The sequence below is a fragment of the Serinus canaria genome, chromosome 4 (assembly GCF_022539315.1).
Source record: "Serinus canaria isolate serCan28SL12 chromosome 4, serCan2020, whole genome shotgun sequence".
NCBI lineage: Eukaryota > Metazoa > Chordata > Aves > Passeriformes > Fringillidae > Serinus > Serinus canaria.
In genome coordinates this window covers 62438293-62462750 of record NC_066317.1, presented here as the reverse complement: position 1 = coordinate 62462750, position 24458 = coordinate 62438293, and the positions used below count along the sequence as shown (strand labels likewise).

At 38.4% G+C, this 24458-nt stretch overlaps 1 protein-coding gene across 2 annotated transcripts in view; it reads left to right on the top strand.

Moving 5' to 3' along the window:
- FAM193A (family with sequence similarity 193 member A) overlaps window positions 1–24458 on the top strand; it is a 122983-nt gene that overhangs the window by 61491 nt on the left and 37034 nt on the right. The window contains exons 15-24 of one of the 2 annotated variants that reach the window (XM_030239364.2): window positions 355–553; window positions 1777–2049; window positions 2384–2666; window positions 4548–4734; window positions 6233–6463; window positions 8338–9181; window positions 12142–12223; window positions 14981–19430; window positions 22646–22864; window positions 24021–24105. In XM_030239364.2, coding sequence (XP_030095224.2) covers window positions 355–553; window positions 1777–2049; window positions 2384–2666; window positions 4548–4734; window positions 6233–6463; window positions 8338–9181; window positions 12142–12223; window positions 14981–15074 — 2193 coding nt within the window. In that variant the 3' untranslated portion in view covers window positions 15075–19430; window positions 22646–22864; window positions 24021–24105. Of the gene's footprint in view, window positions 1–354; window positions 554–1776; window positions 2050–2383; window positions 2667–4547; window positions 4735–6232; window positions 6464–8337; window positions 9182–12141; window positions 12224–14980; window positions 19431–22645; window positions 22865–24020; window positions 24106–24458 lie in introns of those variants that run through there. The other variant, XM_050974017.1, reaches the window with a different exon arrangement.

The following is a 24458-nucleotide window of genomic DNA, read 5'->3' as shown; positions in this document are numbered from 1 at the left end:
CATGCTTTGAAAGGTAGTAATTCCTAGCAAGTTCTAAATTCATACAAATACTGGTTTTAATTATATATTGAACCCAACTGTTTTGAGATTTGGGTATTTTGTGTTCATCAGTTAGTTGGTTCCAAAAGCAGTGCTTTATGAGTGTAAAATATATACATGTACATTCAATCTGTGTAACATATGCATTATAATTATCAACAAATTAGCCTTTTTATCTTTCTGGGAAATGGTGTCTATTATGCTTTTGATAATGCTTTTCCCAGTTAAAACACTATAATTTGAATATTGGTGTTGGGGTGATTGTGCAAGCAAACAGAATATTAATGGAGAAAATCCTCTTTGTTTTTGTTGTAGGCATTACCACCAGCTCCAGTTCAGAATCATACAAACAAGCATCAAGTATTCAATGCATCTCTCCAAGATCATATTTATCCAAGCTGTTTTGGGAGCACTCCAGATTGGAATAGCTCTAAATTTATAAGTCTTTGGGGTTCAGAGGTGATGAATGACAAGAACTGGAATCCTGCTACATTTTTGCCTGACACAATTCCTGGTGAGGCTTTGTCACTGCTTCACACTGACTTGTTAAAAGCCTTATGTTTCTTTTCAGGAATGGTGGGTTTTATAGGATGGGATTCTGGCAGATTTGCTGCCGCTTCTATTCCAGTTGGGCAGAAAATTGGAAAATAAATTCTTATATACTGGAGAGAAGATGCTGAAGGCAAACAAATGTGCTGGTTTTCATTTATGGTCATTGTAGAGTTATGTTTGTCTTCAGAACTTTAGTGTTGTAAAGGAAAACTTAAATAACTTCTAGACTTCTCAAAAGCCTGCTTTATTTCTGCAGGGTAGTAAGAGCACTGGTAACAAGGCACTGTGTCCTACTTCTTATAATGTACCCAGACAACCTCGTTGTCATTGAGAAAGAGGCATAAATCAGGAAAAAGATTAATTTAAGCCAAAACGCATTTGGAAATCATAATGGTTAAAGTGAAAGAGAATAAAAGGAAAATTAGAGAGAGAGAGAAATCTTTCCATTCACATCCTAGCGAATACTAAAAAACATTTATTTTATTTGTTCTGTATAAAAAAGGAGGCTTGGGGGTTTTGTGTGCTGGCTTTCTTTTTCAGACTCATCTGCTGCTAAGTTGTTCAAGCTACTACAGTGATACTTAAAAAGAAAGACATTAAAAACATCCAGAAAACTTCCCCAGTAGAGCAGCTCATCCATTTACAAATGTAGTTGTGGGTAGCTGTTCCAACAGATGGTTGGTGGCAGACTCATCTGGAAGTTTTATCACAGAGGTGTTTCTGTTAACAAGAATTTCAAATAAATAAATAAATGGTTTATCATTTTGTATTGATAAATGGATGTGTTGTTTCATCTTAAAATTTTGTTGTGGCCTACCTGGATTTCAGATAGTGGATATTATATGTTTAGCATGTTAAAATGTTGCCAATTAAAATTTTTCAATTACAAATGCATGAAGATGTTTGTAGCACATTTGCTACTTGTTAACATATTTAGTAACATTCTTAGAATTCTATCTTCAGGGTTTGTGATTCTGCTCTGGTACTTCCCAGCACATTTTCTTACAGCTACATTGTCTGGGAGGATGGAGGGGGAAAGGAGGATTCCCTTCACTAATCCTACTAAGCCAACATTAACAATATATCCTATGTCTGCATCTGAATTATTGAATGTGTAATTTAAATCCTGTAAAGACACTTCAGTAATTATGTGATTCTTAATTACTCCTTGTGTTTCAATTGAAGGGAGTGATATATTAGCACCAGCACTCTCAGAAATAAGACCCGAAGCACTTCCTACTACATCTAGCAATGAGACAACAGCAGTTACTGACAGCAAAGAGAAAAAAAATGCTGCAAAGAAGAAATGTCTGTACAATTTCCAGGATGCCTTTATGGAAGCTAACAAAGTTGTCATGGCAACCTCTTCTGCCACTTCTTCTGTCTCCTGCACAGCAACTACAGTGCAGTCAAGCAGCAACCAGTTCAAAGTATCATCCAAGAGACCTTCATCAATAGGTAAGGATTTGTAAGTCACATACAGCTTCAGTAACTGGCTCAAGTACATGTAGCTGACTATAAGGATTTATATAAAAAGTATTTAATTTAGTAATATCATGCATCTTGATGATTTTTGTTAATTGCTGTTATTATTCTTGAGTTAGTCTCTACTTCTGGATTGAAGAACTTTGTGGGAGACCTTGATGTTAGGGCTGGAAATTGGTAATAGAAATTAGTTGAAATACTGCTGTTTTTTATAGAAACTAAGAATATACAGTACTTTATATGATTCTATGGGGACTTACTAATTATTTTTAACTGTAAGTGGTTTCATTTTTCCCCACCAATTTAGGTGAAGTGTTCCACAATATTAATAAAGAGGACCATAGGCATTCTGCACCAGTTGCACCACGAAATAGTCCTACCAGTTTAGCATCCCTTCCTTTACTGTCTCCTGCTGCACTGTCTCCAGCCTCCACACCACATCTTCCAAACCTTGCTGCTCCTTCTTTCCCCAAAACTGCTGCAACAGCCCCTGGATTTGTGGATCCTCATTCAGGTCTTTGTCCTACTACAGTTGCACCTCCTACTTCAACGACAGACAGCTCTGTAAGTGCCCCACCAAGTGTCTGCAGGTAAGTTTGTTGTTATTCTTACTCTTTTTTATTCAATAGAAAGTAAACAAAAATACAGATACCTCTTCTCCTTTGCCACTGGTTGTAGTGTGAAAGCTGAGTTTGTGTTCAGCAAATGAAACCAAGTGCAGACACTTAGTACGTAATTTGGTGTGAGACTTCACATACATGATGATTTCCATTCTGCAGTCCAGTTACTGAATTTAGAGGCTTGAAAACAAATGTTTGCTCACTTCTAGGAATATTGCCTTGGATATACAAATGAAACTGTTCTTTCTTACTCCAGTTACTGGTTAATGATTGCTGCTGCTGAGACACAAACCTCTTGTATAACATACCTGTTTTCTGTCATTTTGGCATTACATGGCAAGCAGGAGTGGAAAGCTGTAAAAACATACTCTTACTTTGTAATTTAGCTCAAAATATAAAGAGGTCATACCTGGTCTTGAAACCTGCCACGTAGTGACACATTTTCCTGACTGCCCTTAAGACTTCTTAGATATCAGTCCTACCATTTATACAGTGGTTTTAGTGTGAAAGGATGTTGTGATTTCTGTAGGTTTTCAAAGGTCTTGGAGGTGGGAAGGACTTTGGTGGAGCTGTCTTCTGATAATGTTATGTACTGTGGCAGGCTGACAATGGTGGCAGCCCTTTGATGTGTCTGAAGGATGGAGGCATAACAGAAAAGCAGTTGAGTTATTGCTCTAAGCTCCATGACCTGTGGAGCTGTGATCATGGATGCTATGAATGTAGTCTTCTGGCTGCTTTAAGTTTCTGGAAGATGATGTGAGATTTAGGTAGAGTTTTGTAAATGCTTCTAAAAATGTCCTTGTTTCTGTTATCAACTGGTTTTACTGATGATGACTTAAGATAAATAACTGTTCTTTCATACTTGAGAAATTATTGCATTTTTTAAAGAATTTTTCTTACCTAGTGCAGGGAGATAATTGAATATGGACAGAGTAGAAATCCAACTTTTTATCATTGTTTCCAGGTGCTAACATGATATTTTTTGCTTGAAAAAAAAATGAACTGAGGGAGACCCAGAAGCAGTGATTGTATTCTGGGGAGGGGGAGTGAAGTTAGAAAGAAGATTTATATGTATTTTGTAGATAAGGCAGAATATGGCCTGTTTTCACCTTTCTAACGTAAGAACAAAGAAATACTAATGATAAACAAGAGAGGTTTGTTTTTTTTTTTTTAATGCTACTTTCTTTTGAAGCAAAATCACCTTGGTTTTAGAAGACCTGGGCAGTAGAAATGTTGTGTGCAGTTACACAGAGCTCTGGGGGAATCAACTGCCATGTACCTGCTTATTGAAGAGATGTGCTAGTATTTCCCCTTCAAGTTGCAGACAGGGTAATGGAAACTTTTAGGTTTTAGATGACCTTGGGTTTTTATTTTAGTCAAGAGCTTGAAAATATATCTAAAACCTGGAGATTTGCAGCTGCATTTGAAACCTTCTTGATGTCACAAGTGGTGAAAGGGGAAGCAGTTTCAAAACTATTCCTTTAAAAAAAGCTAGAGTCACTACTTATACTTTACATGTTTAAAGCCAGGAAGAACTGTTCCAAAACTCACTCTCTAGGCTGCTTGTTCAGGACATCACTAAATTTGTTTTTTTTTATAGCTCACTTTCCTATGTATCATTTAATCCTAGTGCTTAGTTTTGAATTTCTCCATTTGTAAGTTGGTGGATGAAAGCTTTAGGATGGCTGAAATCCCAGTTTGAGAACCATTGTTCCTGTTAGAGACAGGAACATGTATATATTTCTTTTTTTTAAATAATGATAATAATAATGTTGGTGGTGCTATTATAATTATTATGGGCTTATTTATTATCATTAGGGTTTTATAAGCTTTTTTTTGAATTTGACACAGTGATCCTGACTGTGAGGGCCATCGCTGTGAGAACAGTAACACGTACGATCATCAGCAGTATGATGGAGAGGAGAGCCAGGATGAAGATAGCTGCTCAGAGCATAGCTCCAGTACCTCAACTTCCACAAATCAGAAGGAAGGAAAATACTGTGACTGCTGTTACTGTGAGTTCTTCGGCCATGGAGGAGTAAGTTTCTGTATTTTAAATTGCTTTTGTTTGCTTTTTTGCCACTAACTCATCATAAGGTTGCATGTGATTTATCAGACTGCATCTTAGGGGATGGGCATTGGAACTCACTCAAGAAGTTTAAAAGGAGTTGAAAAGTAATTTTCCTCTTTGAAATGAGGGATTGAAATAAACCTTTCCAGTTCAAAGCATTTAAGAGCAATAAAAATGACTAAAAGATTTAGGAAGCAACTGACTTGGATAATAGATGCCATATTTGACTGAAACTGCAAACAGGGGCATTGAGCCATTTTAATAACTTCACAAAATTCATTTGCTCCTCTGTAGTACTGTAGTTAGAATTAATGTGATGAGGTTGGGTAAAAGTACCCTTTATACAGGATATTAGTTTAAATCTTTATGGCAATTCATGAGCTAGTTGCTATCTGTAAAAATAGCAATCCTCAAAGTATTCACTTTATTCCAATTTTTAAATAAGGACAAAAAAAAAGAGAAAAAACCTCTAGATTCTTAGCTAAAATGTAGCACAATAATTTTTTCTTAACTTGGTATGGCCTATTTTAATAATCAATTTACTGATGCAATTAGAGTCACTGACATTTTTCCTGTTTGAAGTAAAAGCTCAGTTTATTTGCCATGTATTCGATCAGGTCAGTTTCATAGTTCTTCAAGTGAATTAAAAGCCCCTGCCCTGTGGCTTGAAAGGGCCAGGGAAGGCATCCCATTTCTCCTTGAATGCTCCCACCATGTCCATGCTTGATGGTTACTTGACTGCACAGTAAGTTATTCATTTTGCTGAAGTGACAGAATGGGACAGGATTTTTAAGTTAATAGGCTTTGTTTTGCTGGTTTAGTGAGTTGAACCGGTGTCGCTGTGAACAGATGGGCACCGGGTCTGGTACAGGAGCAGAGAGGGTGAGGCATCAGGAGGGGAGAGGCAGTGAGGAGTTGAGAGACAGGAACAGTGGTTGGAAATACAGATATGGAACATGATGCAAAGATTCCACTTGCAGCAGTGTTAAGTTATTGATGGGACTCTGCTGGAGGGTGAGCTGGCAGGCTTCAGTGCAAGATAACCAGCCCTTCACAGGCACAGTCCAGAGGCCTGTGTAGCCCAACCTCTGAAACAGATTTCACAGGAAATAAAGACAGAGCAAGCATCTGCTCCTTTGAAATTTTCAAATACAGCTTCTCATTCAAGAGAATATGGAAATAAAAGTCACAGTATTTTTTCCTGCTTTTAAAGGTTATTTCTTTGTCTTCTTACTCATGCCATCCTCCTCAGGATCAGCTGTTCTTTCAGTTGGAAATTGTAGTTCAGAAGCCAGCACCAAGTCTGGCAGGTCTGTTGCGTGTTAAATACAATGAGCTTGATAGTCAGGTTTGGACCTCCTGTGTTATTTGAAGGGAGAGTATTTTGGTATTTTAAAATCTCAAAAGCATTAAGTCAGTGAATTTTTTCCATTTAGTCACTGAATTTTTGTCCTGTGTCCTTCAGCCTCCAGCTGCACCAACCAGTAGAAATTATGCAGAGATGCGAGAAAAGCTTCGTTTGCGTTTAACTAAAAGGAAAGAGGAGCAGCCGAAGAAACCGGATCAGATCTCTGAAAGGGAAAGTGTTGTTGACCATCGAAAGGTGGAAGACTTGCTGCAGTTTATAAACAGCTCTGAAACCAAACCTGTAAGCAGTTCTCGTGCAGCCAAGCGAGCCAGGCATAAGCAAAGAAAGGTAAGATGTGAAAGTGTGTTCATCCTAGCCCTCACACTTTTGAATCTCTGCACTCCCCTCAAGTATGCCACTGTGTACTGATTTATCCTAATGCTGTAATTGTGGTTTGTGGTACACTGCCAGTTTGTTTTTACACAACTGGCTTCCCTGTTCAGGGGCTACCTGAGGAGTTATGTACCAGACTGGGAGGATTCCTGAAAATGCCCTTGTCATGTGTTTTGCTGCAAGTCAGCTTTGTATTGGAATTTCCCACACTTCAGAAGGTTATTTCTGAGTATCAGGAATGTTATAAATTTTATTGTTTTGTAGCATTGACATTTAAAAGTGAGGAAAATTAACAAGTCAGTGTTTCTGTACTGGGATAATGGTTTTGATAAAATATTTCTGTAGGAAGCCAGGAAACATAGGTCAGTGCTTTTGAGAGAGGAAGAGCTGCATTTGGTATTTTTAGAATAATTGCACTGAGCACCTTGCTGTCCTGATTGACAGAGGTTAAGTGCTGTGCCATGTGATGACACAAAGGGTTATCCTGAGCTGGAGTGGCAAGCTGCAGAGAGGGGGCAGGGAAGAAAAAAATACAGGTTGCTTTGAAATGAAAATTGGCAAAAAAGCTTTCTAAAAAACTCCAGTGTGTAATAGTGAAATTATTTTTTTGGAAACAGTGTTTGCTGAGGGTAATATAGAGGAAATATGAAAAAAGAATAACAGAGGAAATGCCCTTTTTTTTAAGTTGGAACAGGCAGGAAACCTTTTCTTAGAGCAATTCAAGTATCAGCCATAAGTATAAAGTTCAAGGCACAATGTAATTGGTTGCTGAATGCTTCTGATTTCTGATAAGCTTGTTACATGACCACACTGTAAATATCTTCTTGTTTGTGGATTTTCTTCTGGCACTACTTCTGCATTCTTTAAATGCTTCCATGGGTTTGAAATACCTAATTTAAATTCTTTATGTTCATGTTGTAGCACTATTCAGCATCTTGAGGGTTTAGTGGATTATTTATAAATAAAATAAACTTTGTAAAGTTTGCAATGCAAAATTCACTTTGCTCATACAGTGCAGTTTGAGCATAAGAAGTGGAAAATTCCCATAGGGTCATTCTCATGAGTAATTCCCATTTCTTGAATGACTTCTGTAACTGTGAAAAAGTAATGCCATAAAGATGCCTCTAACTGTGCAAGAAAATAAATGGTCATGGTTGCTTTCATTGTATGACTTTGTTTCATTTTGCTAATGATGCAAGATCAATGCTGCCCAGCAAAGTTTTAGGCATTGGCAGTAATGACTGGCAAAATCCCTTATGTCTTTGTTTTGGTTAATGAACTAATGGCTGACAATGGACATCTGCCATCCTTAGGATTTTTGACTACTTCTAATGTAACTGTTATTTGCTTAGTGTTTTGGTGCAGAATGTTTTTAATTTTTTTTTTCCTGACATTCCTGATCTCTGAAACAGAACAACTCTGCTACCATAGCAAGAGAACAGGTAAATGATACAACCTGATGTGAGCTTGAGTTACCTTAGAAACACACTCAGTCTTTGAGAAGGAATCTGAATATTTTGTGGCCGTAGAAAACTTTGATGTGAAGTTAGGCATAGCCACAGGGAAAAAAGGATCAACAGCTGGTATTAACAATGGTCAAATGAGTTACAGAAACATAGAAAATGGGAATAGAGAAAGGATTGTAATATATTTAAGAGGGCAGCCTTTGTATACTTATTTGCTTGCTCTGCAGAATTACAGATTTAAATATGTTCATATGTTCACATCTTAGGATTTATAACATTCGTAAAGAGAAGTAGTAATAATCCCTAAAACTCTTAATTTCCATAATATTTGTCACTTTCAATAAACCTATTGTTACTTTGCAGCTTGAAGAAAAAGCTCGACTTGAAGCTGAAGCCAGAGAGAGGGAGCATCACCAGCTGCTTGAGGAGCAGAGGCGGCGTGAGGAAGAGGAAGAAGAGAGACTGAAACAGGAATTACAGCGGCTCCAAGAGCTTCAGCAGTTGCGGGCTGTAAAGAAAAAGAAGAAAGAGAGAACAAGTAAGGACTGTGCAAAGGCAGAGCTGCTCACTAGGAACTACCAGGCAGTGAAGGAACCTGTCCCAAACAGCCCTGAAGACATTCAGAATGGTACCCTTGAGCAATCAGAAAAGATAGAAACCTCAGCTGGTTCACTGTCACGACATGTGAATCACACAGAACAGAGGCCAGTTCTAGAGACAGGCTGTGAACTGTCCAATCCTGTCAACACTAGAGACTCAAAGCTGCTTTATCAGAAGGAGGGCACTGTAAAGCAGCATGAGCCCCTCTCTTTTCTGCTTGATATTATGCATCAACATAAAGAAGGAAACAGCAAACAGAAACTAAAACAGATGAACAAACAGTGTGTTGAACAAGTGAAAAAGCCTGTTGAATCCCCCAAAGCAGCTGAGATTCAAACTAAAACCAGAAACCAAATAGAATCCAAAGCAAAAGCAGCAGAGCTCCCACCACTTGCAGAACCTAAAAAGGATGAGAAGAAATTAAACAATAACAACAAAAAACAGTTGAACCATGTAAAGGAAGAGAAGGCACCCGTAACAAGTGAATCCCCATCACCAAGTGAACAGCAGCAAAATAATAAGCTAATACTTGCAGATTCTCCTCAACCAAAAGGCAAGAACAAGAAAAATAAGAAGAAAAAAGGGGACAAAGTCAACAATTCCATTGGTAAGTGTGTAAGAATGTTGAAGAACTTGGCTTATGTTTTGTTCTTACCATTTAATTCCAGAAGTCTGACATATTTATCTTCAGGCATTCCTGCCAGTGTCAATCAGAGGAACTGAAAAACTGGTGTCAGGAAAAGTCAAGTCATTGGAATTGCAACAACTAAGAGATGGATAGTGTTTTAGTGAAGAAGTGTAGGATGCTTTAAAAAAAAATAAGCATATGCTCTAGGTTTTGTAGGGGGTTTTGTCAGTTAGGCTTTCCAGGAGACTGGCTTTCTTTTCTTGCTTAAAATAAATATATTGTTTAATTTGATAGTATGTTGAAATCCATTTTGAATTTCTTTAAAAGCAAGATTGTTTCTCATACAGCACTAAGAGAATAGTATGAAGTTGGTCTTACTCTTTAGGCAAGGGAAGTAAGGGGATTCTTCAGTCAAAGAATGGTCATTCATGTATGGTCATTCAAGTGTGCATTTTTTTCAGTGGAAATAATTCCTTTCTTATATTAATTACATCAACAGGTAAATAAATGAATACAGAAACTAATTTACTATTTTTTATTTGCCAGAGGGAAAAGCTGTAGTTGGGTTTTAATTAGTTGATAAAGTTGAGTGTGTTCTCCATATTAACTCATTCTAGTCAACAGAATTATTTTTATTTCTCAGAAATAATACAACTGTAGAAAATTGAGTTAAGTCAAGCAAGTTTCACTTGAATAATTTTATTTACAACTTATTTTTTGTTTGCCTGAACTCATCCAACAGCTAATACTAGAGCTGAGAAGCACACACAGTTCTGCCCCAATGGCTTTGTCAGCACCATAGTCAAACTGCTTTCTCAGGCACCTCTTTATTCCTGCACATCCTGGGTCCCTCCTGGGACTACGAGTTGGGATGGCATCTTTGTGGTGTGGACATCTGTCTGCTTGGAGCACCCAGTCATTCTCCTGGGATCACCTGGTAGCTGAGTGTTAACATTGCATGAATTCAATGTACACCAGTTCTTGCTGCTGTTCTGACTGGTGAGCACAGCAAGACAGGAGACCTTCATGCCTTGGCAGTCTCTGCCAGTGTTTCAGAATACTTTCTCTTGTTAAGCTTTGTTACAAAAATGTAAAGTTAATTCCTGGTTGCAGGAAGTGCTAGGGATTTTTTAGTGATTTCATGGTTGGATTGGATCAGCCCACTATCTCTGTTGTCAAATTTGATGCCTAATGTTTCCATTCTATGTCAGCCAAGCAGCAATGCAGGATGAAACTATTTTCTCTGACACCTTAGTTCTTCTGCATACTCTGTTGTGGTGTATTTGGGTTTTGGCTCTTTTAATTTACCAAAAAGAATTTACTCCAGTGATTGGAGCAAGACAGAGCTCTCCAGGACTGGGGTCAGAAAGAGAAGACTTAAGACATTTGAAAGAGAAAATATGGGAGAGGGTGTTTACTGTAGCAGAATGCAGGTACCTTCCTGCATCTTATCCTCTTCCCTGTCCCCACCGTTTTTTTTTTTCTCCTGCTTAAGTCAAAGTATACTTGCAGTTTCTAAAAGTTAATGTTTAAATGTGAAAAAATACATGGACGTGTTTCTGAACTTGTCAAGCAAAAATTGTGCTGTTCTCTATAGACTTGGGACTGGATTTTTACTTTAAGTTGTTCTGACTTGAGAGCTACAAGGAAAAAGAATTATAGCTACATGAAAAATCATGTGTTACAGAATCTAAGATATAGGGCTGATGTACCAAATTAGCAAAGACACAAAAATTGAACTGAGAAAAAACCAGTAGCTAGGGTTCTAATTGAGAGAATGTGAAAAGAGGGAAACAAAGCTAGGGGGCTTTAACTGAGTTTTCAAATGAAATGTTAAAGCAGTAACTATTACTGCTTTTGGTGAGATTTCTCTGTTTCTTAAAGAAATTTCTTCTGGCAGAGTATTTTTACCCCTTGTTACAAAAGGGCTGAAGAAAGCTAGGAGTGTTGGAGAAGCCCTGTGTTTGTAGGGCTTTCTGCTTCCTCAGAAGTAAGTTGAATAGCAAACACAGGAAACTTTTAAAAACTACCACGAGTGTCTTTGCCATGAGTTGTCTGTTCTCATCTCCTCAAGGATTCTGTAGTCAGGTGTGTACGTGGTGGTTTTGGTTACTTGCTTTGTCACACCTGGTTTTTGAAATGTGTTGTAAAGCTGCTTCAGAAATGAGACTGGAGTGTACATGCATGAGAAAGAAGCTTCAAGAGGAAAATGTTCAAATTGGTCTCTACAGAAATGTGTGGTTTCCAATGCATTTCTTTTAAAAGTCTAAGAGGAGAACCATATGCTGAGATAGTACAATATACCAACAGGCTCTGTGGTGACTTCTTTGCTCTAGTTATGGCCATACAATTCAAGTCATACATTATTGTGTTACATATTTGGGGTGTTTTTTTAATAAATATAATGGTTGCTAGCATGAGTTAAACTCTTGCAGACACAGCCTGATCATCATGTCCCAGAGGGAGTATAGCAACTCTACATCCCAGAGGTTTCCAAGTATTTTTCTTTATAAATACTGCTTTAAAAATGTTTCTAGAGCTACATTTTTAGTAGCTCTTTAGTAGCATTTTTAGTAGTAAGACCAAAAATTTCAGGCATTAAATAGATACGTGATTCATCAAGCCCTCTGTATGATTTGGTTACTCTTATGTGCATTCCAGGTTTATGGTACCTTTTGCAGCCAATGCAATCAGTGAATTTACTGTTAAATCATCTTTTTTACCAATCTAACTCCTTCAAGTCTGGGTAGAGATACTAGTATAGCGGTTTTAAGAAGTGTCTATTTAATTATGTGTATATTAATTCAGTGTAAATATGTATAATGAATAGTCTATGAGGTTCAGTCAGTTCTCCAAAGACATCTTTAATGCAGCTTCTTCCTCTTTCCTTCCCCCTTCCCCATGGAATCTAACACAGTGCCATTATTTTTTCTTTGTAGATGATGTGTTTCTACCCAAAGACATTGATCTAGACAGTGTGGAAATGGATGAAACAGAACGAGAAGTGGAGTATTTTAAAAGGTAAAGTGCTGTAATCCCTGTGCATAATGCTGATGTTGCTTCTTTCCATGTGTCATGGTTGTAAAGCAAGCAAAAACACCACCACAGCAGCCCCCAAGTTAATAACCAACTCCTGGCAGAAAAGCCTGTGTTGTAACACATCAAATTCTGTTACAGCTGACGTTCTGAATACTGTAACAATCACCAAAGCTGTGATCTGTGGGCACAGCTTATGGCTGAATAGCACAAATTCAGAAGCAAGTGCCAGAATTATCGATGTGACCCCCAGGTTCTCATGAGGGCCTTCAGAAAATTCTCAATTATTTATAAGCAAAGTTTGTGTGAATATATCTTCTATTGGCCACACAGGCCAAATACTGATCAGTGTTTTTATTTAAAGAAACAAAAGTGATTAGGTTTGAGTTTCCAAACAGATACTTCAGAAAGGTTTGCTTGTTTTGTTTTCTTCCTTGTTTACAGAAGCTGTTGGGAATTCTTTACTGTACATTAAGCAGAGATATATAACTGTGGGGTAGTGTCTTACACCAGACTTTAAGGGGAGATGCTTATCTGAGAATCATAGAATGGTTTGCATTGGATGGAACATTAAAGACCATCTTGTCCCAACCCCCCTGGCATGGGCAGGGACCCCTTCCACTAGAACAAGGCTCAAAGCCTCATTCATCTCACCTAGTATAGTGACAGTAAAAGAATTATATAAACCTGTGCTTGTGAATGTTTTTTCTTCTGTACTTTTTGGTTGATATTGGGATTTTTGCATCATATTGAGAGTTGGACCCAATGATCCTAGCCCTTCCAACTCATAATATTCTGTGACATAGTAACCTCTAAACTCCTCAAATATGAGGAGACAGCTCATGTTTAAATAGTGTAGCATGTGTTCTTCCATAATACTGAATCTGTTTGAATTTGTTCTCCAGTAGTGTTTGGTTGTGCTGGTTCCCCATGAATACATCCTAGTGAGCCTTTCATTGTGGTAGCCAAATCTGTAATGGCACAAATAACTTGGTTTCCTGCAACTGAATAATTTAGGACTCAACAGTAGTATTTCCCAAAGCAGCACAAGCCATTTGTTACAAGAAGGGACTTTCAGTATGGATTTCTTTTCTAAATTCATATAGTTTTCATGGCCTCCATGCCTGGGATGTAGGGTTTGTCTGGGTCTTGGAAGGAACTGAGTACAACTCCTGCTTGTTATTGCTACAAAATGCATATATCTAATTACTTATGGAGTTACAATGTGCAAGACAATGAAATTGTCAGAGGTACATGGTCTCTAGTCTTAAAAATTATTTTTCTAAGTGGTGCCAATTAAAGGATTTTTTTAAAATCAAAATGCAGGTTTTACAGGTGAAATATGGCATGTGTTAGATACTGCTACTGTTGATACAGTATAATGTTATGAAATATTCTTACCTTCCTTCAAGTTTGCAGTATCTGCAGTAAGCAGAGAAGTTCTGTTCATCAGTTATTTACTCTCAATAGAATGAATGAAACAGTGTATTACATTTGTAGAGGTGCAGTTGAATTTTAGGAGTAAATTTGTCAATGTTATCCAGCTGAAGAGTTAGCACTTTAAAGCATGCTTTTTGTAATCTGTTCACTAATTTGTGGACTCTGCTCCTTTACTGTCATCTGTTAGGAAGTGTGTGTAACTCTAGGTTTTTATGGATACCTGTTTAGAAAAAGTGGGAAAGCCCTGATGGGTGCTGCTTTTGGGGACAAAACCAGCTACTTAATGCCATTAAGGCACCTTTAATACCTAGGTTCTCTACCATTTGGTAATGCCCAGCATAATACTTGGAAGGCCAGTAGCATGGCTTGTTCTAGTAACCCTACATGGCAATGAGCTGCTCAGGCTGACTGAATTCATGTTTTTCACTTGTAGTTCATTCATCATCTTCTCTTCGTGTTGTGTAGTGGTATAATAGATGGATGCCTTAATTACACCCTGACATCATGATTAATATTGCACACTGCTTCTAACCAGCACAGAAAGAAAAAAATAAGTCTGATTGTAGTCTTCCAGTGGACCTGTTTTATTGTGCTCCTTCTGACTGCCCCCATTTTTTGGCTTTCAGTTGTTAGAGAAGCAGTGTAACCTTCCAGAGAGAGGTTTGCACTGCTTTGATGCAGTCATGCAGCCTTTAGCCTCACCAAGATGCCCCTTGCCTCAATAAAGTTCTTCAGATCAGATTAACAGTCCTTGAAAGGCCTGCATGTTGGCAACGTTTTCCAGAGTTATTCCATAAACTGTGGTCAGTGAAAGCAAATTAAGAGGATTTTTGTTCTGGGGGTGTTTTTTCCAGGCATGTGGGCTACTTATCTGCTGTATTATAAAGACCTCCTTTCCCTAGGTCTTTTGTCTCCAGTGTAGCTTTCCCATATTAAGAAGAGAAGCAGCAGTGTCCCATGCCATTGGTGATGCTGCTTTGCACACCATCTACCACTCATTCTTACCCTTTCAGAATTTTTGATGAATACAGCAATACCATTTCTGTTTCTAGTTGACATTTAACTTGCTTCTGTGCTGCTGAATGTGCAGCATTCTTTGCTACCTCCTTTGCTTAATTCTCATAATGCAGTGGTGTTGAAAGTAACTGTTTTGTTATGTATTTGAGTGATGGACAAGTGATTTTTTTTTTTAATGTATGGTTTTGTGTTTCTGAATGAGAGCATCTCTCCAAAAGAGGGATAACACGTGTGGATTGATTTTAAGTATACTGGTTTCACTTTATTGCTTTTTTTTCTTTTCAGATTCTGCTTGGATTCTGCCAGACAGACAAGGCAGAGACTTTCCATCAACTGGTCCAATTTTAGCTTAAAAAAAACCACCTTTGCTGCACATTGAAATGACACAATACAGGGAGGGAACCCTGCAGGAATCAATGAAAGACAACTCCACTTACCTGTCCTGCTGTGCTGAGAGCTTCTCTGGTCTTGAGCCAGTGCTGCCTTGCCTTGTCCCCAGTGCTGTGTGGATCTGCACTGAACCCTTTGGCCTGATAATTCTTGCGGACTGAAAAATTGCCACTTTCTACCTGAATTTGTTAGCTTGTGTGCTTGTAGTCTGTGAGTGAGACTTACTTGATTGTAGCTGTATGCTGTTGGAGTTGGAACAATAGCTCTTTTCCAGCTCCTTCTGAATGCCTTGGCCTCAGAGACTTTAAATTGCTTAGGCTTGGGTGGAGGCCAAAATACTAGGTTGCATCATCTGCAGTGGCTCCTGTCACTTCTGCATCTTGCTATGTTTTGTCATTCTGACTCCTGACAAAGGAATGGACCTAGTCAGTTGTGCTTTCATCTGCTCCAGAATTCTCCTGACATGACTTCATGAAAAAAAGGCTCTTACGGGACAAGTATTCCCTCAGTTCTTTCACAATCTACTGTTTAAGAGTGTACAAGTTACGCTATTTGTGTTTTGATTTTTTTCTTCCTGACTTGTAGCCAGCTTGTGTAAGAATACTTGCAGAATGAGAAAATTTAAAAAAGAACAGTACTCACACTATCAAATCTGTTATAGAGTGTATAATTGTATTAACACTGAAGCCTAACTGGCTACTTTTTTAACATATTGTTAAGTAATATTAAAATCATGTCTTTCTTTTTGAAAGATGGAATACATTAGTATGGCAGATGACTTGTGTCTTGCTTTTTTCTGCATGCGTGGGGAGAGGGAAGAAAGAAACATACCAGAAAGTTTTGTCAAATGAATTTCAGCTTGTGTTGAAATTGGGCAGTGAAGGCTTATCAACTTTAATATATTTTCTGTTTGCCAACTATCTGCTAGAGCAAGAAAGATGCCTCCTGATTGCTGAACTAAATTTTTGTGAATTACTGTAATATTTCTATTTCAGTGGATCATTTGTGAGCAACAAGGTAATACAGAAATTTCCAGTTTAATAGCAGTGCAATAGTGAAGTAGGCAGGTTCAGTGCTGCTGTCAGGTAAATGGTTAACAATATAGTAGTGGTTTGCAATTCCATAGTATGCCCAGTGAGAAAGAAGATGGGTGATTTAGGAGTTTGAACTGTGTAAAGATAGCACACTTGTAGAGGTTCTCTGAAACTCTGTTCTGAACGGAGACAGCAGAGGCATTTTACTTCTAGGTGACCATACCCAAATTGTAAGGCAGTTGTCTTCTTTTTTTATCTCTTTTTGTTTGTTTGTTTGTTGTTTTTGTTAAAAAAACATATCTTCCACTCAGCATATATTTAATGCCCTTTCCCAGAACTGTTGCACAGTTTTCTTTTTTCTACTTGTTAACAGATATTTTTCTGTGATCCACCCCCTGGGCTTGGGACTGAATTGCAAGACACAATGTCAGTACACTCAGCATGGGACTTGGGAAGGTTTGATAGGCAATTGCTTTCATGTCCCCTGTGAGGCATGGATGTAGCACCACTGAAACATCTAAGACTTCACATCCCTGGTTTTTGTTCTGGAACTCCTATCCCAGTGGGTGCTCCTGGGACAGAATGTAGTTGCTCAGCTTATACCCAGCCATTGTAGGTAAAGGAACCCTTAGTCTCCTCTTGGAGAAGAGATTTCAAGAACAATACCTGTCTTCAAAATACAGTTCAGGAACATAAAAGGGACATCTTTTATTGTTCTTCTTCAGAAAAAAGTTGAGGAAGGGATTAATATCTTAGACTCACATTTTTTTGTCAATGGATTTTTTTTGCTTGTGCTGGAGGAATAGCAGCTCAAACCTCAAAGGTAATATCCATGCCACCCAGCACCAGTTGTCCCAGCAAAACTAAAAAACTCTGTGCCCTTGAAAACACCTGCATCAGTGGAAAAGAATGAACTTTGTTTCTTGGGAATGTGGAGGCTTGCATCTGTTGCAGCCTGAGTTAGATCTTGGTTTTAAATCTATATATAAAATGTTACTGAAGAGACTCCTCATGTGGAGCAGTGGCTGGGGAAGAAATTGCTGTTAAAACAGCAGAAGCTGGAAGCATATGTGAAACCCAGCTTCTCAGACTTTTTCAGTTCTAAACCGTAACACAAGATGGCAGTGCATGTCATCACTTTGGCAAGGATCTCAACAAACTGGGACCTGGGTTGGGAAATCTGTTTCATGTCACATGGATGAATACTGTTGCAGATCAGACCTTCTCTAGAGTTGGAATGCTTTGAAAGTACTGAGATTTTTAATGGTGCTAGAAAACTCATAGCATTTCTTTTCACTAGGAATTAGATGAGAGAGTTGGCTTTATTCTCTACTAGCAAAGCAGTTTAAAGAGTGACACTTGAATGACTGCTTTTCTTTATTTTGAGATCCTGGGTGAAGGCAGCAGAAGTTGTACTTTCTGCATTTGAGGAATGTATGTATGTATTTGTAATATCCTTCAAAGATATTTGCCATGTGCTCCATCGTGGTGTATTGGTACATGTGATGTGCTTCCACACTCTAAACAGAAAGCACCAAGAATGAGTCTCCTTGGATTTGATGTGGTGCAGCCTGAGGAGAAGTTAAAGGCAAATCATTCTTTTTTATAATCATTTCATAATTAAATGAGGAAAAATCTCCCAGGCTAAACCATGTTTGAGGGGAGGTTGTAGCCAGGTGGGATTTGTCTCTTCTCTCAGGTAACCTGTGACATGGTAAGAGGTGATGGCCATGAGTTGTGCCAGGGGAGGTTTAGGTTCAGGGCTAGGAAATATTTATTTACTGAAAGGGTGTACTGGTCAGACACTGGAACAGGCTGTGAAGGAGATGGTGAATTTCCATTCCTGGAAGTATTCAAAAAATCTGTGGATGTGGCACTTGGGAACATGGTTTAGTTGTAATGTGGCAGTGATTGGATCAAGGTTGGACTTGATGATCTCTGAGGTCTTTTCCAACCAAAGTGACTCCATGAGTCTGTGGAAAGTACTGGCTTCAATTCTATCACTTTGTGGCCTTGGGCAAATGCATTAGTTACTGTTACTCCATTCATTAAATGGTTTTATTAAGGATTTGCTGAATTATAACCTCCTTTCTTAATGCCTAAATTAAGTAAGTAGCTATGTGAAGTCTGTTGAGGTACAACTTACTGGAAGCATAAATCATCCTCATTTCAAGTTAACTTTGAGTAGAGGAGACCTCTGTAAATGATACACCATGACAGCCAGTTAAGAGTTCTCATGAGAATTGAAGGGGAAAGTAGTTCCAAATTTGAGAGTGTCCTGCTTTGATAGGTGTAGTGTAACTAATGCTCCTATTCCTTACTGACTTGAAAGTGTATGAAAGATGGAATCTAAGTTCTGGAGGTGGCTGGTGACATATCTATTTTGTGCCTGTCTGCTGATTACCAGAGCTGCTGCTGGATCTGAGGGTGTGGTGCTGTCAGGCATTTCCTTAATGGAAGAGGGCATAACTGCACAAAATGTGTCTATCTTGAACTGTGTTGATTTTGGAGACTCTAAGACAACTCTTAAACAGGGATGTCTTATTTCTGCTTGTCATTCACTACTGCTGCTTCCTGAGGTAATGTAACTGAGAGTTCAAAAATCTTCAGAGTGTCTTTTTGGTGTGGCATCAGTGGTACCTAAAAATGTGCAGCTGAGGTTCTGCATGCTGGCAGCACAGATCTTACCACAGGCTGAAAAGAGGATTCATGTATTAAAAATTAATTCATATAAGTGTCTGTTGAGTGTGTAGGCATTTGTTGTGCTCAGTGCTGTTCAAAAAGGCTTTGCAAGTTGCCTTCAGTTTCAGAGAAAGATTAGCTTACCTTCACTTTAGCATGTTGTATCATAATGGAGAAATATAATGGTTACTGGAGTAAATGTTTACATTAAAATTCACAGTTTCACACATCTCCAGTACAAATGAAGGTGTGTGACCTGCAATTGCAGAAGCTATTCTAAAAAACAACAAAAAAAAATCTCTGCTTGCTCTGTTGTAACATACATCTGAGCAAGATTAGGTGTGTGGTATCTTTGTTGTCTTTGGCTCTTTCTGTTTAAATCTCCAGGAAATCTGAAGACTCAAGCCTTTGATAGGGGAATTCTGTGAAGCGAAGTCACAGAAGTGTTGATTTGAGATTCTCCTTTCTTGTTCCTGCCCACCAGAAAAGACCTCTAAGAAGAAATCCAGTTTTCCAGATTTTCAATGCCTTCCTAATGGCCAGCAGCATGTCTGTCAGCTGTTACCCTGTTTGTCACTTTGTTAATCATAAAAATACTGTATTTTGGACTGTTGCTACGAGTACCTGATGTAAGTGAACTAACATTGGAAGGAAGATGTTTTTCTCTTCTGCTTTCTCCACTGAACAAATAAGAAGCAATGCCAGCCCTTTTTGGGGGGTGGGTAGGGGACTCATTTCTGTTCTTCACAGGTCTGTGTCTTTAGTTTCAGCTTTTCTGCTGCCTTTAGGAGAGTTGGGCCCCTCCTAGTTCAGTGCTTAGAGATTTGAAAGAAACTCATTGATGTACTCTGGATCTACATACACCCATGCTGAAAAACATGCCAGGCAAACCTGTGTTTTCCTGCAACTACTTTTGAATTTTTACTGATTTGCTTATAGAAATCATAAGTATAAATGGGACTTTAAAATGGATGGTGTCAATTTCTATCTTTCTAAAAAACCAAAGGAGTTATATTTGATTGTGTCCTCTCTGATAGGTTCTTCTCAAGGATGTTTTAAAACCTAGTTTTAAAAAACTGGCTTGAATGTCTCATTTTAGAATGGCTTGAAGTGGGCTTTCATATTTGAATCAAGGTCCATAGCATTTAACATTGCTCTTTTATGAGAAATATGCCATCTTTTTTTTTGTGTTGTTAATGGCTCTTTAGGCAGAGTTTCCAGGAGAGCAGAGGGTGTGCAGTCTGGGTGTTTCTCTAACCTACCTTTTCCTTCCAGTATGTCTGTGTGGCAGAAGTACAGCAGTCCAGAAATCTGAATAGAAGGATCTACTGGACACTTTTTTTCTAGAAATTGCCCAAAGACAAGCCCTCTGTTAGTGAGGAGCATTTGGGAATCTCATACCAACTCCTAACCTCCTTTTCTTTGCACATTTTCTTCTGGAAGCTGAACAGAAAAGTAAAATTAAGATCTCATACAGTGCTGTAATACCCACAGACTGACAACTCCAGACTCATTAACTGGCAAGGAGATTGTGACAATGTAATGTAAGTAAATACTTACATCCACTTTGCTATCCATGAAGAGAAGAGGCAGTGGGCAGGTGCAATATCTGTGAAGAAAGAGACATGTAGTATTAAATGGAAGAATAAAGAAAAATCTATACTGATGTGCTCACAAATAATTATCACTGGTACTGCATAAACTAGCATGCATTCCACACAAAGTATGTCACTCAACCAGCTTAGACAAATTTGATTTTTCTGAGGGAAAGATGTCTGGGCTTATTTTCCCATTCTGGTTTCCCTTAAACAGCCTGTTCACCCAAATCAAGTTGCTACAATGGTTTGTGCTGGTTTAGGGGGAGTGGAGGAGTTGTATGCAGGCAACATGATGTTGTCCAAGGTTGTTTTGCTTGAGGCTGAAATACAAGACTTGAATCCAGGGGTTTGGAGTAGAAAAGCTGCAATGCCAAACTCATTAGACCAGATGAGTGTATTGCTGCCTGCTGTTGCTTCAACAGACTTCATGCTTCAATCCACTCATCTGTCAGCTCTTGGGAGATTGGTTCAGCTGGAAACCTATAAACAGCAAAGCCCTCTTCCAAAAGGAAAAAACATAGGAATCAAATCACTTGAAGTCAAATATTTGACCATACATACCTTGTCTCATACAGTCTGTCTTCAAGACCTGAAACAAGTTTTTGTCCAGCTATTGCTTGACCACTAAATAAATTTCACTGTATTGCTAAAGACTGTTAAATTAAGGTTTTCATGGTTTTTTGGATGGTTTATTTTGTATTAAGTTGAGGGCAAATTAGATATAACCAACTTGCAAAAGAGGTCCTCTCAGGACAGTCGTAACAGAACAGGGAGAGTGAAGCTTTAACATTGCATCAGCCTCTTCACTTATGTTGTTTGAATCAGGCTATGAGCTCTTTGCTCTTGTAAGTGAAATTTCAAGGCTGGAAGCAGAGCCAGAGTTGTGTGGACTTGCTGGCTGAAAGGTTTGATGAGTAGAAGTAGAGAAAATGGGAGGGGAAATGTGCCCTGGTAACCTAGTACCTAACATAGCAACTATACTGTCACCTGTATCCTTTAATGCAAGGTCACCTCTGAGATTTCTTAATTGTGTATATTCTTACTCTTTTTAATAGTTGCAGATAAAATCCTTGAGTTCTAGTTAGTAAATAAAATAACTTTTCCTTTTGAATAGAGTAAGAAAATGCAGTTTGCTGGCATTTATCTTGTATGAGCCTCTACCTTTTCCTTTTTCTGCCATCAGTCTGTCTTAAAAGCCTTAAAAGGTGATGTCTCTTTCCTCCTTAGACTGAGTTCTTGTTTGAAAAGTCCATTTGAAGAATTAATGAACTTTTTCAGTAATATAATTGTAGTGCATGTCACTTGCCCAAGCCATTTTGTGGTCTAAAGTGACATTCTTTCTTTTCTTCATTCTCCCCAGCTGCCTGTGACCCTTTTTATAATTTACATTGGTCATACTTGCATATTTCCCCAGGTGGGGAAGCTTTCTGAAGGCATTCTTGCAGAAAATCTTACCCTTTCTGAATCATGAGTTATGCTCCTTGAGTCAAAAGTCATGAAATTGTGTATTGACTGGGGGAGGGGGTGGGTTATTAAAATAATAATAGTAATAAAAAATTCGGGACTGCCTGCAGTATTGAAGTGTAATTCTGGGAGGAGATGGCTTCATAAACTAAACAGGTAAGAGTAGAATTGTGAGGTAAAGGGCTTAAGTCTGTTACTTGATGCTCCTTATTCTGAGAGCTTCTGTTTAACATGAAGCAAAGTAATTCATTGAATAACCTGTCAGAGAAAGCTCTGAGTACATCACTCAGCTTCTCCATAGTGGTTTTGGTGCTTTTTAAGTGGTACAGAAGCATAACAGGTAGTTGAAAACTGGTGGAAGAGTTATGTAAATGTATGTATAAAGTCATAAGAGGTTTCAGACATTCATTAGATTTTCTGCAGAGCCATAGCTGGGGATGTAATGCTAGATAAGGAGGTAAGTGGAAATGCAAGAGTTAAGCAGGTCAGTGTACTGATTGTGCAGTGTGAGAGTCAGTCATCTTGCCACATCAAGACTGTTAATCTCTTCCAAGGTATTTCTTCATTTCAGTTCACACAGAGATCATCAATTATGATCATTACTGTAATCACTCTTCTGAAATCCATTTTTAGCCCATCTTACCAATTGGTCAATCCAGACTGGTCACAGCTGAGTTACTGGCAAGAGTTGGTGTGTTCTCATGTGGTCTGAACTTTGTCTTTTTTTCTGTCACTGTTAACCAGTATAGCCTGATTTTTATTTTTTCTCTTTCCTCATGCAGATGCCTTTTTGAGCACTAATTACACTTGTGCAACAGGAGTGTCATCGCTGCGTGCCTTGGAACGTTTCAGGCGTAGGAGGCAAGGGCTTGAAAGGATTAGACACTGGCAATCAATTTTGGTAGTGCCTTGGACTAGGACCTGCTGAACTGTATGATGCATGCAGATAGAATAAACATGGAAGAGAAGGCTTAAAAAGTTGAAGTCATTTCCATACAAAGGTATGTTTGTCCTTGGAATCCTTTAAATGATGTGGTATGGGGAGAGAGGAGGTCTGGCATGACCTGCTGCCAGTTCCCTTTTCTCATAGCAGCAATATATAAGCATGACATGGTCTGATGTGGGTGAAGCATTTACTAAAACCATTTGCAACTCAAATACAGTTGCAGATTGCAGTCTCCAAGCTGGCTGACTGACTTTGTTTATTACACCGTTTCTTTGGGAAAAAAAAAAAAAACAGCACCCTGTATGTATTTAGATGGGGAGATTATCATCTCTTCTTTGGATTTGGTTTTGATGTCAATTGACACTTCATAATGTTTGGCTGTTGGTGACTTAGGCAATCTTGAATGTTGCTGTAATACAGAATCACCCAAACAAAAGTCACCCAGTAAAGAAACAATGCAGCTGGTTGAGAAATTGTGGAAGTGATAGTGTTTTGAAATGACTGTGAGGGGAAAAAAACACCACCACAAAACCTAATTTTTGGAGGGTATAGCCTGGAATGCATTCTGTGTGTTAGATTGCAGGAGATAATGCAGCCTAAGTATGAAAAACAAGCATGTTACTTCAGTTACATATGTAAATATTGATGCCCTGTTTTAATATGATGATGTAAAATGGTTTTGGTCTTGAAGGTACCCTTGTTCTAACTGTGTAAGTCTTAAACATTGCACAGAAATTACCTACTTCCTCTTCAATTTTTTTTTTTCTGTTGTGGTAGTGTTTCATAGGCTAAACTTCATAAGATGTGCTGTTTCATGGCTATGCTGAGCAAGTATTATGCTCTGCACAGCTTCAGATGCTGTATCTTGTATGATAACTGAAATTAGGTAGCTGAGAGTAAATGAAGAAGAAAAAAAATAGCTATTTTGAAGTAGTTTTTAAAAAAGATTTTGTTTTCTTCATTATAAGGTTTTTAGCAATTCCTTTTTTTATTTTAACTTGATTTGTAAAGCATGTAGAAAAGATTGTTGTAATTTGTATACAAGGTTTTGTGTCTTTGACTCTTTGGAAATGTGTTACTTACTTTTGGTGAAGGACTTTAATCACTTTCTTAAATGTTTTTTGCCCTAACCAGCTGACAGTATTTCTGGTTTATTGTGGTCTGTGCAATCAAGTAGCTCCATCACTGCACTGAGAATTTGTCTTTCCTAGGAGGATTATTGATGAGAATCTGAACTGTGGTAAAGATGTCTCCAGGCTGACACTGGTGTCCCACATTGATGTACAGCTGGAACAGGTGAGGCAGGAAAGATGTGGTGCAACTACAGCTTGACTCCATTTTACAGGAGAAGCATCAGCACAGAGATGAAACAGCTTTGCCTCAGAGCTACCTCAGCTCAATGCATCTCTGAAATGGTGTTGGAAACTGAACACTGACATTCAGAGACCTAAGTCTATGGCTGAGTTACTAGCCTGTCTTATGTCATGAGATTTAGACAAGAATTGTCACTGGATAGAGGAGAGGAGAAGCACTGTGAAGCATTGTATTCTTGCTCTGTGGTGATTTTTGCACTATGTGTTCTCTTCTCATCCATTTACTCTCACCATCTCCCAGATCATCACATTGATCCATCTTGCTCCTACAGACCT